Source organism: Sceloporus occidentalis, unplaced genomic scaffold (genome assembly GCF_023333645.1).
Source record: "Sceloporus occidentalis isolate IW3139 unplaced genomic scaffold, rSceOcc1.0.p SCAF_49, whole genome shotgun sequence".
NCBI lineage: Eukaryota > Metazoa > Chordata > Lepidosauria > Squamata > Phrynosomatidae > Sceloporus > Sceloporus occidentalis.
This window is the reverse complement of record NW_028317029.1, coordinates 4262501-4277592: the sequence shown is the minus strand read 5'-3', so window position 1 is coordinate 4277592 and position 15092 is coordinate 4262501. Positions and strand designations below refer to the sequence as shown.

The following is a 15092-nucleotide window of genomic DNA, read 5'->3' as shown; positions in this document are numbered from 1 at the left end:
GTTCCATAAAACCTTTTTTATATCAAAAATAACCCCACTTTGCATATTCAGATGTATGTTTCACTTTATTCACAATACACAATGCCACATCTCGTCTGGTATCAGGACTGCTCCACATTATCAAGCAAAAATAAAAATCCCCTCTTACTCTACTCTAAGAGACATTCAATAACAACAATATTTACTAAAGGGAAAATCTTAATCATTATTAGGGGCCATCACTCCGGAGAAGGGCTGAGCTGGCCCTGTACAATGTATAATTAAATAGATGAGGAGACTTTGGCACTGATTTAACTATATACATTATACAGGGCTAGCCAGGCTCCTCCTGCAGCAGATGCTCCCTGGGGTTGAACCTTCATAATGTATAATGAAGTCAATGAGCTGGAACGCTGCTCTCCCTTTAGTGAACAGACCCCTCGGATTGCGTTCAAGGGGTTAAACGTCGCTAACCTGTCTCACCTGCTGTAAAGCAGCAGGGTGTCAGTGGCTGTAAAGCCTGTGTTTATTGCCGACCCCCCTCCTTGAGCATGCACTGCCGGGCTGGATTAACAAGCTCCTAGTCAGAGCAGCAGCCAGTGCGTCAGGAGCCCGGAGGACAGAGGGGTGGAGAGGGGCGGACACAGCGCAGGGCAGTACTAGAATGTGAGCTCATTGTCCCCGCAGCCCAGAGACGAGCAGTGTACGCGGCGCTCCTCCATGCTCCACTACTGCCCATGGACCAGCAGCCTGCTCCTTCTTCTCCTCCTGCACAAGATGTGAGTAAGGACCAGCCTCTCCAAGGAGGACTGTGCTGGAATTATTCGGAAACCTCTTAATGGAAGCCATGTCACCTCAACAGGACAATGTAGGACAACCGAGATCATCATCTTTAACAGGAGAGCCTAAAATATCTGCAGTTGCGGAAAACAAGAAGGTATGGCAAGGGTTAATTATTTGCATCATGATTATTATAGGAGTAGACTGTGCGTTAATGGCATCAGATTCGTGGTCATGGTAGAAGCTATACGTTCTGTATCAAAGGAGATCAGATTTACCCCCCCCCCCCCCTTTCCCGATAAATAATGTGGGTAGGTAAATCATTTCAGCATGGTGTTGTATTGCAGGCTCTTGATTGGCAGAGCAGTCTGCTTGGGGCAATTAACACGATCTGCCTCTGTCGCATGTATTGTGATGGGTCCTTTTCTGTCATGTCGGATTCTCAGTAAATCAATGATCAGATTGTGTCATGTGTAGATGCAGTGACTTGGATCCAGGAGAAGGAGAATTGATGGATCGCTTCCTGATAAGTGGCCATACAGCCAGCCTCTTTAGGGGTAAATGCATATAATATGTGCCTTATGTCCCCATCTTTCTTGTCTAGGCTTGTCTGTTAACTCTGTGAGTGCCAGGCGTTGGTTATCTGGCACTTGAAGGGTCAAAACTGCACTGGTATTTCCCTTTTTTTTTAATGTGTGTTTTTGGATGTAAAAAAAAAGGGGAATTGGCACAGTCTGCAAAGAAAGGTTAAGTTAGTGCAAATGATTCTTTTCAGCAGTGGTTGTTGGCATATGGTTCAGGCTGATCAGTTGCCCCCTTTATCCATAGAAGAAAAAAGGCGACAAAGGGTGAAAATGGTAACATCTTATTTTGATCAGAATATAAATACAGTAACTGTAATGCATATGAACAACATGTAATATATATATGTATGTGTGTGTGTGTGTATATATATATACTCCATATCTATCTATATAATATCTAACTACTGTATTTTATGTGAAGTATAGTTGGCTGTTGCCTCATCATTACAAAACTGTAAATACCAAATTAGCCTTTGGTATTTATAAGCAGGGTAATATCTTTTTAACTCGTTCACTGCAGGTGCCTACCATTGCTGTGTCTTCTTCCCTTACATGGATCTAAATCCATTACCTGCTCTATAAACTCCAGTGTTACTTAATTGTTTATTACAGGCTCCTTATGCAATACTTAGTCATGCAAATGATATTGTCTCTGTCACCGCTCACCTGCATGCAATGTATTACTATATGCATGCCTAAGAATAAGCGCTTTACAACATTCCCACACCTCTCTTGGAAGTATTTACTGGGTTCATAACACCTGATTCCAGTGCCCACTGGCATTTGATATATGTAATGTCTATATGTATAAATATATATATATATATAGTTATATATGTGTGTGTGATATATGTAATTCGTATAAAGATATATCATAAGAATGTTGTAAAGTGCTTATTCTTAGGCGTGTGTGTGTATGTATGTATGTATATATATATATATATATATATATATATATATATATATATATATATATATATAAGAGAGAGAGAGAATTATTTTACATTGCAAATACGTGTAAAATTACATTTTTTTTTTCTACGTTTCATGTTATTCATGTAAATGCTTTTGAGAAGGAGCATCAAAGTCAATTGTGTAGAACAAAGGGCTTGTTATCCAGTTTTCATTTTTATTATGTTTCATCTAAAAGTGTATGCCAAGCTTTGCTTAAATACAGTCTTGTAAAAATGACAATATGCCAGAAAATAATAAAAAGAAATCTGTGTATATTATAGCCAAATGTCTAGCAGATGTCTACATCTGGATATCCGTGTAATATGTTGTTTACATATTTACACAGACATGTAAACAAAAACTAGCTTATCGTGGTACCTTAGTGTATCATAGGCTATCCCAATTCTTTGCACCCAAAAAATGCAACGAGGGCAAGTATGCAATGAAATGACCTCCTTGTCCTTCAAAGTGCATGAGATATGTGATCTGTACTTAAAAACAGGGATCTATAAATTGGTCAGCTTTTGGTATGGAAAAATGATCTTATAATGGTCTTAAATGAACCGTTGAAATATGCATTGCTGAAGATTTAATATCCAGAACAGTTTCACAGTCGATATTCAATTGATTTAGACCAAGGGAACCTCTGATAGCAGAGTGAGCTGCCTCAGGCTATTCTTGACTTTAAACTTCATTTGTCAAGCTGGCTAGAAGTAATAGGTGTTGCAGACCAGTAACAGCAGATCGCCCAGCCATGATCTTCCAGGATCTTGTTTCTCCTTAAATGCAGGTGTGGCAGCAAAATCACTTAATGTCACTCAAGTCCAATTAGGAATATCCTGAATTCCTGTTCTGTTAGAAAATATGGGAGGGTTGGTTGGAGACCCACCGCTTAGTGTTTCCAGTGATCTATCTTACAGCTATGTCTTAGGCGTGCCCAGGCTTCATGATGTATGCACATACATTTATTAATTACTTTACGCTTCATCCCCCATTAAAGTTCTAACTATGTTGTTAACATTGACATAACCAGTGAATCATGTTTACTGCCCAGCCATAACAAATTGCAAAACACCTAACACCTCAGACACAAGAGCAATCAGGATGGATTACTATGTCATTAACATCTCGCAGTCCCAGTCCACATTACAGATGCTGCCTGAGAATGATGAGCATTGACATGCTCAGCAACTTGCCCAAAGTTAAAATTGACCATTGCTTCTTGCTTTTTTTTGTAATTTTGTTTTTACCACATTTGTAAATAGTATGCTAGAGGGATCTAGGTAGTCCAGGATTCTGTCTGGCTGAGAATAATAGGTGTTATACTAATGCAGGTTGCTCTTAATACATGGAATTGCCTTCTTTCCCACTCCCAGCTCCTAGGCGTGTAATGCTTTCCTGACACAGATTGGTTGCTTCACTGATTGGCAGGACCAAGGATGGGTCATTGAACTGCTCCTCTGGAGCTGCAGCTTCTTCTAAAAGTAGTGCCCTTATTTTTTTTACTAGGTTGAAGAATGCATAAATTAACTTACTTTAATATGTATTCTTTGTTAGTGATGCAGCATAAAACACTTTAAAGACATCAGATCTACCTGCGTTTTAGGATTTGACTGATTGCCATGTAAGCAGGCTGTTAATGCTGTGTATAACTGAGCAATGTCTTACACATCAGCCAGAAAACAGGTTCTGTTAGTCTTATCCACTCTTTATTTGCTGAGATTCTGTTTTCTGATTAATTTCATCCTTCTGACCAGTAGCGAAAGAATGTCAGTGGATCAATCTTTCAATGCAGTTTACACTTTTTTGTATTTTTTATTTTAAACTGAGAAATAGTAATAGCAAAACCGTAATTGTGTGACATTTCATTGAATGTGTTAAAAACGCGTGTTTCCCCTAGGCTTTGGGATATGACTAGAATCTCCGATACAGACGTAATCTAATAAAATATTGGTGCTATTAACCCAACCCGGAGTCTAATAATGTCTGGCTCGGTCTATGTTTAATTCCTGCCTGCTTACAGCCTATCTTCCAGTGTATGGGCATTCCAATAAAATGAAAAGAAAAGAAAAAAAGAGCAGAGATCTGTTCCTTGAAAACACTCTATGTAATAATTACTTTGATATCATTGCTATTCACAGCCAGAGGCATCATTAATATTATTATTCATAACCATCATCAACGTCGTGTGTCACTGGAAGAGAAATGAAAGAGAATCTTCCTTTAATTGCTAGTTTATCTTTCAGTCCAATGATATATTGCAATGTGCAAATTACTTTTTAAAGCTAAACTGGTCCTACGTATTATTATTATTGTCATATATAGCGCCATCATATTCCATAGCGCCGTATAATGGGTAGACAGGGCGTTACAAGTAGTATATAGCATAACACTTTGACCTACGGAAATAACAGGGGCCCTGCTCAAACAAGCTTACAATCTAGAGGAAGAGTGCTTAGGAAAGGTGAGCCAAGGAATATGGGAGGAAATTGAGGGATCTTTTGAAGGGCTGAATACCGGGGGAAAGACGGGCAGGCCGGGAGAGGGCATTCTAGCGGAAAGGGGCAGCCCTTGAAAAATCTTGTAAGTGTGCATTAGCGCTAGAAAGCAGAGTAGAGGACAGAAGGAAATCATTGAATGAGCAAAGAGGCTGGTTAGGAGTGTATTTAGAGATGGGTGATGAGTTGTAAGTAGGGGAAACACTATGAAGGGCTTTGAAAGTAAGAGTCAGGATTTTGAAGTGAATCCTGAAGCTCAAAGGCAGCCAATGAAGAGACCGACAGAGGGGAGAGGTGTAATTCTAGCAGTAGCGTTCATGGTGGATTGTAGAGGGGCAAAACCAGCTACAGAGGGAGACAGGGTTACAATAGTCAAGGCAGGAGATGACTAAGGAATGGACAAGAGTCTTGGTGTTAGGAAGAGGCTGGTCATACATAATAATAAATGTGTGTGTAGGGTGGTCTTGAGTCCAATTATGTATTATACATGACCAGCTGAGTCCAACTTGCTGGAGAAGCTCATTTTTCTGGGTCTTCCATAAAACTGAAATCCCATTGAAGAAAAAAAATTGTTGAACATAATTACATTTACAAAAACGTGGGTTTATTTAATTTTGCTCCAATAAACATCCTTAATCTAAAGACATGGACGACTTTCACTGTTCAAACACCACGCTGAAATGATTCTTTACGGCAATGCTAATGAAGTCCTTCTTGTACAATTAAATAACTTCATTAGTCAGAGTGCCAGGCTGCATAAATAAAACTGATTCATTATATCGTCTGGTTTCTACTTTACAGTTTGTCTACTATTTGTCTAGTAGCTTAGGCCAATATAACACATCTAGAACCCAATAAGTTACTAACATCTAGCTGTCAGTAACTAGAAAACATATAATGCAAAAAATGTATTTGATGCTAAATAGACACACAATCCCAGTAATATAAGACACAATAGATTTATCAAACTAAAATATTGTCCATCATGACCAGGGCTGTTTTAATTGTAATAGGACTTTGAGCAAAAATGGGGGTCATCCATGTGGCGGCCCTTTAATTTCCACACATCTTTTCTAATCCTTCTATTTTATGTCAACTCTTTTGGGAAGTGTAACAAATTCAGTGGCTTTTTGACAGGTTGGGGAGCCTCCAAGGAATGCATAGTTTAGCTTCTCATTTAAAGGACTGACACACAAACTGCCCTATTTTTAGTCTGTAAGAAATGGGAATGCTGAATGTTTCAGTATATAGCAGAGTTTAACAACTGCTTAAATGTGTATAGCTTCCCTTTAAGGCTAAGTTTATACATAAATACAAATGCTGATTATAGACTTAAGATTAAAGTGCAGACAAATTATAGTCTTTGTGGCAATAGGGATGGTAATAGCGAGGAGGTGGTTTTCTGAGGGTGGTGCTCATTCCACAAAGGAAATAGTGTGGCTCCAATAATAATAAAATGATTTCAGTCGCCAGACATTGAGGGACGTTAGGGATTCTAGAAGCCCTCTGAATCCTGGAGTTCTTATAAGGAAGCAGTGGACCTCTTTCCTGATGCTATCCCATTGAGGGAATATAATGGTATTGGAATATGACACCTTCCAGAAGTTAATGAGCCAGTCATGGTGAAGCAGGAGCCTTATCGGACTCTCTAGACACCAGATTCCAGGAAAATGTCCTTCCAGTCCCAAGAATAGAAGGGTAAGAGGTGTATAGTTAGCCCTGCTTCTGCTCATACATCTCCACTCCTGTAGAGTCCAACTTAAGTCCACACTGGCTCGCCATTTCGTACTCATTACAACAAAAAAAAGAGAAAAAACAAAAAAAGATATCTTCCACTCTCACCAGATTGGGGATTGCAGGCTATTCTTTGCATCTTGTGACTTTGGAGGACCTTTGGAAGCTATGATAACAATAAACTAGTAATATTTTATCAAATGTACTAACTGGTCTTATCATTTCGCTCTTCATGTTTCGACCTACTGTGTCAGGACTATGCCTTGTACTGGTTTCACTTACAATCCAGAATAAAACCTATGGAGGATCTGACAATGATTTATTGAGACTGCTGCTGGCTCCTGTACTCTTGATGGCCGGCTTTGCCTAACAGGAGAAGGAGAGGACAAGCCACAGGAGCTGAACATTGGAAGCAGTGCCAGATAATTTTATCGGGCTCCTGCCAAGGGGGAGCTAAACTGATATATATGACGTAGGAAACGGCAGAGGCTTACACATTTTTCATCTTAATACTTAAAAATCTACATTCAGGAAAGAAACCTACTCACCCACCCTCCCCCCACCTCCAAGATCTCCTGGCCACTGACTTTACCAGTTGGCATTCTCTACAGTCAAGTCATCCTCATCCAAGCAGTCCCTTGTCTTGTGTCTCATTCTTCCTCAACCTCATAATACACTGTAAGCTCACAAGAGAATGACCCTCTTCTTTGCCAGCGAGTTTTTTATGTTTGTTTATTTTGTATGTTCCTCTCTTTGTAATAGTACTATGGAATCTACCGTAGCGCAATAAATTAAATCCAAGAAATCATATATCTATAAAAAATGCCATCGGCAATTACAGAGGCCAGAAGTATATATAAAATCTAAAATAAAATATGTGCACATAGGTAGTCTGGGTATTATAGACTTTGGATCTAGCATTGTATCATAACTGCACTTAACCCCTTGTTTTCTGGCCCAGTCACTGCCACTATGAATACTGTAGATGCAATGATCTTGCTTGTAGCTGTACCTACATGGGTTTTTGTTTCATTGAATAAAAATATATCAACAGTCCTTATTTAAGGATGAAAAATGGAAGTTGTACAATGTGAGAATTGAAATATAGTGTATAAAGATGTTAGAAGGCTAGTAATTTTTACATTCAAGCTGTACCCAGAAAGGGTGTAAAATAAGTCCCAGAGTTTTTGGATAAAGGTCCATTATCATTTACGTGTGTTTCTATACTGCCGGCAGTCGTAATGGTGAAGGGAAATTATGTTTCATTTCGAAAGAGCTGTTGGTCTGGTTTAGCTATTTAAAGGTGCTGTCCTATATAGAGAAAAGATTAATGACACGCTCTAATGATAAACAAATCAAGCATAGCAGACCTGTCATGTTATTATTTCCTGTAAAAGTCTAATTATATAAAAACAACACAGAAACGTATAAGAGATTTTGTAATTTCTATAGCAACAACCCATCAGTGCCAGCTTTTGTATCACATGACAAGTAAGCATTCCTGGCAGAATTGTACATGAATTATTTATATGAAAGATGTCGGGATTCATCGGTGATAGAATGTTGTTTCTAATGGTGCGTTTAGTTACAAAAGTTTAAAACTATGTGGGACAAAATCTTTAAACACCAGGTGCCTCAGTGCCAGGCATTAGCCAATTGTTACAAAAGAAAATATAGATCCAGCATTATTTGTTTTATACTTCTTTCATAATCTGCAGGTTACAACATGGTTACAAATAGACAGTGTCCAGTATATGAAATAATATAAACGTGTGCACTTAATAGCGGTTACCCAATAGAGGGCAAGGGGTTGATTGAAGAATCCGGCACACTGACTTTTTATTTTGTGCAATGTATATAATAGATGGAATTAGTATGTTTTTGTACCTCTTCGCTTCACGTGTTCCAATTCTTATCGTAGGTGTGGTTTGCATATTTTATGTTGCCTAATGACATTGGCTAATATTCTAAGTATAATAGTAGTCCATCAGGTAATTTAAAACTGGTAATGCTGGAAAAGAATGGTTATCAAGCAACAGCGCCCATGATCCTCAGCTTCTGAGCCACACTTTCCAAGCCACTGCTTGGCAGCAGCCAGAGCGATTCGCTGTGCCTGCAGTGCAAGCAGAGTATCTCACTAATTCTTGCTGTATGCAAAGGTGAAAATACAAGGCTGGCTATGTAAATGCTTCTGCAACCTTAGATTCAGAGTTCAGTGTAGTTTTTGTGTATTAATATTTATACAACTATTATCATGCTTCACAAGTATCCCTGTTAAGTGATACATCTTACCCCGTATCCACAACTAATATACAATACAAAAAAATAACATTGATACTATTCTGTAAGATCTCACTCCCTGAATATTTCTCCACATTCGCCCTATACATTTACGGAGGCTACTGTTGATCTGTGTAGGACTGCTCAGAACGACTGGTATTAAAAAGTCAAAACATAAGAAAATAGTAAAACAGCTTACATAAACATTATATATTACTATAAATAAAATGCAATTGTCTGTAAACATGAGAATATACAATAAAACACGGCCAACAATACAAAGATCAACTGAAAGTTGTCCGAAATGTTGTCACATATTCTTGCTGACGTTTTTAAATGAATGCAGGCTATTGTACACCGTGCAATATGATATTTATACAGTGTATATTATTAGAAACATAGAATTTGATGGCATATAAGAACCATTCAGTCCATCTGGTCTGCCTGTTTTTCTTGATGTAAAGACTTAGACCTTAATCAGTTCATGGTCTTGTCCAAAGAACCGGATAGCTTTATGCCTATCTCATGAATGTTTAAAGTGGCAGAACCACTTTTTTTTTTGTTATTAATGTCACTGGCTATACAACCCAGCATCCTGCCCACTTTTTCCCATTGCTTTGTTGCATTGCCTGCTTAAAGTCCTCAGAAATAATTACTAAGTCTGTCTCTTCTGTTGTTGCTGATCGAACTGTGCTCTAATGTTGTATTTTGCATTGGAATTTCTAAATTATCTTTCTTCTTTAACATATATGTATATATTCTGCCTTCAATATTTTGCTATCTTGGGGGGCACTGCAGGATGCAAATTGTAGGAATACATTGACATCATCTCCTAGATGTCTCTCTTTTCTGATATATTCCCCTGTACCCCTCAAAAAATCAGAGGTTGCTGTGATTATATTAGGGGAATTTTATGCAAGTCCAAATAAGACACCCAAACTTTACTTACAAGTACTTTCCTTAGAGAGATTTCCTTAGAAAGCAAAATTGGCCTTTATTTGGGCAGTCCAAGTATTTGACCTGTAGTTGTGGAGGTTGTTGGATTTTTTACCTCCCCATCTGTTTTGAACAGAACAATTTATACCTCTGTTGTCGCGCTTATTTTCTTTTATTTAAGTTATCCAAACTTTTTGTCTTTCTCCAAGAGAATGTGTGTGTCAAAGCAGGGGCGTAACTAGACGCCTCAGGGCCCGGGTGCGAGAATCTGTTAAGGGCCCCCCCACCCCCTCACCCCCCAAAAAACCCATGATTTTTACCCAACAATTTTTTTTCAACAAATTCCACAAATTCAATTTACATATTGAATCATATCTGTAAAAAAATCAAAGAAAAAGGGGCGCATGTACAAAGGGCATAATCCAGGGGTGTCCAAGTTTTTTCTGCAGTGGGCCACTTCATCAGAATTGTATACGTGCGCGGGCCGCACTCATTTTTCACTGTGACAAAAAATATGGCCTTTAATAAAATATGCAGATTAAAATAAAGTAAAATGACACAAAACCTTTACTCTTCCTCTCACTGATTTCTGGGCCTTGAAAGTTTTGCGACTACAAATTCAGGATTCCCTAGATTTATTCTAGGGATGAACTAAAATGAAAATTCTGGACCAAAACATTCAGGGTTCACTTAGCCAAAACCGAAAATGACCCCCACCTTTAAAAATAATAATAAAAACTCACATGTTTAATAAAAGTAGGTAACACACAATTGGACAAAATTAGCAATATGACTTGGCATGATAGGAGTGTGATTGCTAACAGTAGTCACAGTCCCATCATGCCTAGGTTCCAGCACTTACACATCCATCCAGTAAATGCTGGAACCTAGGCATGATGGGACTGTGATTGCTGTTAGCAATCACACTCCTATCATGCCAAGTCAGCCAATACACGCTGGTACAGGGTGGCTGTAAGTGATGTGCAGACCCCATACTGCTGGAAGCATCAATACACAAGGGGGGCAGCTAGCCAGGTTTCAGCATGTACTGGCTGACTTGGCATGATAGGAGTGTGATTGCTAACAGCAATCACAGTCCCATCATGCCTAGGTTCCAGCACTTACACATCCATGCTATCACACACACACACACACTCATTTATTCATATAATCATATATTCACAGATTCATTCCCTCAATCACACACACTCATTCAAACACCCTCCCCACCCCCTTACCTGCACTGCAGCTCCACGATGCCGCTCACAGACTTCAGCAGGGGGCGCGGCCTCCCTCTGCCATCTCTGCTAAAGCACAGAGGAAGTAGGATGTCACGTGAACTCCGCTTCCTCTGTGCAGTCCAGAAGACCCTCCCACAAGTAAGTAGCAGGGCTTGAGGTGCGGCTTGCGTAAGATCGGTTGCCCTGGCTGCCGATCTTACGCGGGCCGCACCTCGAGGTCTCGCGGGCCGCATTTGGCCCGCGGGCCGCATGTTGGACGCCCCTGCCTTATTTAAAAAACGGAAAAAAGATTTCGGGCGGCCCCTTGGCTTGGGCCCCCCTGCCGCTGGGGCCCGGTCGCAGTCGCGACCCCTGCGACCCCGGTAGTTACGCCACTGTGTCAAAGGTCAAACTTGGGGAGGGAGAAAGTGTAAGGTGGTCTAAAATAATTTACATTGAAGACCCTGCCTTCAAATGCCGTGTAGCGGCAAACTTCTTGGCAGTCTGCGCTGTAGATTAGGAGTGCATTTTGTTTCACCTGCCTGTATCTTCATTTGCTAGGCATGACTTTCTATCTGTGTGTATTGGTTTTAGTTTGTCATCCTTTGGATTGTGAAAAAGCTATGTAAATTGCTGACACTGTATAAAACCATCATTATTTGTTAATATCTGAGTATTCCTCTATTGATATGCAGTTCTATAGGTTTATAATTAAAGAGTATTGCATGATCTATTTTACACTAGCGTTCAATGATGTATTTCCTCAAAGTCTCTTCAAATGTCATGAGTCCTTTTAATAATACACACTACATCCTAAGTTAAGTTACTTTTATATCTGTGTTTTAAACTGTTTAATTATTGTTATAACCAACTCGCTCAATCACTCATGTTCCTTTTTTATTATATTTGTCTGACAATGGTTGAAAAATAGGGAACATGAAATATCAAAAAAGGAAGTAGTATTTGTCCCAGATAAATTCTATGAAACACTATTGACAAGCAGACATGGACTGGCCATCTGGCAAACCAAGGCAAAGGTCTAGTGGGTTGGTGGCCGATGACACTTCACATGTACCTTTATTACTGCTAATGCATCTGATCCTGTTCTAAAGTGTGTGTTAACGTGACTTCTCACAGGAGAAACTTTCTACTAAACTCCAGCTTAATTTTAGTTAAATTGTTGACATGAAGTGTTTCTTGTCAATCGCTCATCTTTGTCTTGACGTCTCTTAAAAGAATCACCAGCCTCACCAGTACCACACAGCTAGATACAGGGAAAGTTCTAGCGTTTTGGGAGCTCTAAGCCAAAATACCTACAGGGACATGATACTTATGGTCACACATTTAAGTAAAACAAATGTTATCATGGTATCGGTGTCTCAACCCTCTCACAATCCTAAGGTGGGCTCCCAGGCCAATGATGGGCCCTAAGCAGCCGCTGATTCTCTTTTTCTGGTAGTGTTACGTCTGTGTGGAAGTTTAACCAACCTTCTTAGATCGTAGCAAGGCCTCTACATCTCAGAGCTTGGCAACACTTCAAAAATAGGTGTTTCGATTTGAAATCCTTTTGTGTCAAGTGTTTTTAAATTTGAGAAGATGCCAACTCTCTATTCAAATAAAGAATGTTTATCTAGATGGAAAAAGTAAAAGATTGTCAAACATTTCAATATCTTACAGATATGTTTTAGATTTATTGTTATTTTTTTGTGTGGATCACATCTTGGTTACCTTGTAACATTTTAGAAATGTTTCCAGTGTACGAGAATACTGCGGTTTTCCAGGAGGATCTAACGTTTACAGTCTTCCTGCCAAGTTTTCCTGTCAAGTGTTTCGTTTGTAAGGGAAATTCCATTCCACCTTCATATTTGACTCTGCTATGTGGAGCACGGACCAAAATTTACTTTTTTCCAACCAATATCTTTCTTACTTATTTGTTTGTTTTAATAATTTAGCTTTAATCTTTTTGAGATTGAGAAACTAGGGTAGGGCTTTATGTGGTTTGAAATCTTCAGTCAGGGGATTATTGTATTTATCTGGTAAAGTACATTATGTCAACTTTAGGCTGCTTTTTGAATTAGCTTTTAAGGACAGGTGTTAGAAGATGTGATATATCCATAGATCCCAATAACGTGAGAGCTTTGAAGTTGGAGTATCCAGCCTGTTCCTGACTGGAAGGATTTGATTTAAGTACTTGACAAGGATTTGCAGTGAATACTTTCTTTCAACAACTGTATCCTTTTGAAGAAACATACGGCAACCTTTTGATTTTGAAATTATGAAAAAAGATGTTGACCAATACTAAAGTACGTTATTATAGCAAGGAATATGTAATCCTTTTTATACAATATAAAGGTGATAGTCAGATGTCCTTATGGTATTGGTTATACCATAAGGACATCTGATGGTATTGGTTATTATCTAAAAGTAAATGAATATCCCATCTGGATATAGCTAACATGGTATTTGAAGAATGAGTTGTTTCCCTTGCACGTACTTCCATTATTCTTCCAACGTTTTACTCCAAAAAAGATGCAAGATTAAGAACCAGGTCTCATATGTCTTGATAAATATGTATCTTCTGCTGTATCAACAAAAAAAAAACATCTGTTTTATAACCCAGCCAGGATTTCACCTAAGAAAGAATTTGTCAGCGCCAATAATTTCAGATCAGATTATACGATGATGGTTGTGGCATGCCAAGAAAAGACGGGGACGCGGTTTACAGGGAAAAATATAAAATAACCACATAAATGTAACAAATAATTTAAAATTCTTCAAATTCTACCCAGATGTCTGTTCTCGTGTATAATTTGGGTGTTCCGTCTGCTCAATACGTCTTCCTGCCAAATGGTAGACCTCTGGGGAAGTTAGATATATCTGTGATATGATCTAAGTCGGCTATATACCATAAAAATGTATAATATTATGGTACAAAAAAGATATCCCATCTCACCAATCTCAATTCGTAATTCTCAGGTGTTCTATGTACTTAACTGACCCTTCCACGGTATGGGAACTCTTGCTTTCAAGCAACAGAATAGAGAAAGGGAAAACTTATATACCCTGCTTTGTTTGTTTTCACAGGGTCTACACACATTCAATTAGTTGGCACATAAACATTCGCCTTTATCAAGTCTCCCCACGTTTTTGCCTGTTTTTAAACCTCAAAACTTACACGATACGTGTCTTATGTCAAGCACAGTCTTATGCATTTACTTCAGTTTAGGAAAACAATAGAGTGGGTGGTTGCTTTGGATCAACCATGTAACGTTGCATTTGGCCGCTATTAAGGAGACACTACAGCACCTCCAGTAGAAGTACAGATATGCAATCCAAAGGTCAGGGTCACAAACAACTAGCAAAATCCATTAAACAAACCAAATTAAATAAACCCAAGGTCCAATCCAGGATAAACCCTAAGGCTCTAAGCTAAAGGCATCAGACCGTGTCTTGGTGATGCATCAGCTTACACCTGCTTTATTATGTTTTGTTGTTTGCACTGGGGTACACACACATAGGTATGAAGTGTGGACAACTAGTGTGTTGGGTCATGTTCATGTAACGAACCAGTTGGGTGCGGCAGGTATGTGACCCGTGATTGTGATACCATGTATGCTGGTATCTTTTAAAAAAATATATACATTTTTAACATAGTTCATTTTCTATGGTAGGAATTATCAGGGGGAAATTTGCCTTTCAGCTGCTCTGGTAAATATAAGTATAGATTCTATTATTTCCCTGGTGCCTTTAGGTAGACCAATGTCATTGTGACTTGATCTATGTTGAACTGTGTTTTTTTTGTTTTTGTTTTTGTTTTTTTCATTTCAGCATATATAAGTTTTAAAGAAACCAGTTTTGTCGTTTATTCCTCTTTTATACTTATAATAAACACATTTCAATTGAGTTAAATACCACATTAATGTATTAACGACTTTGCAGTCTGTGAAGCTCATAACTATTTGCAAACTATAAATCTTGATATCCTTAGACAATGTAAGATTTCTTATGCAGTGTAAATATCTTTAATAGAATTTAAAAAAAACTTTATATAAGGTCATGCCAGAAACTTCTGCAGCTCTGATACTAACCCCACCCTACCCAACTCCACATGAAACCTGTATTCCCAA

At 38.7% G+C, this 15092-nt stretch overlaps 1 protein-coding gene across 1 annotated transcript in view; it reads left to right on the top strand.

The window, feature by feature from the left end:
* The first annotated feature begins 817 nt into the window (after positions 1-817).
* Positions 818-15092, top strand: part of LOC149288931 (rho GTPase-activating protein 20-like) — a 51962-nt gene continuing 37687 nt past the window's right edge. The window contains exon 1 of the mRNA XM_089491251.1: positions 818-916. Coding sequence (XP_089347377.1) covers positions 818-916 — 99 coding nt within the window. The remainder of the gene's footprint in view (positions 917-15092) is intronic.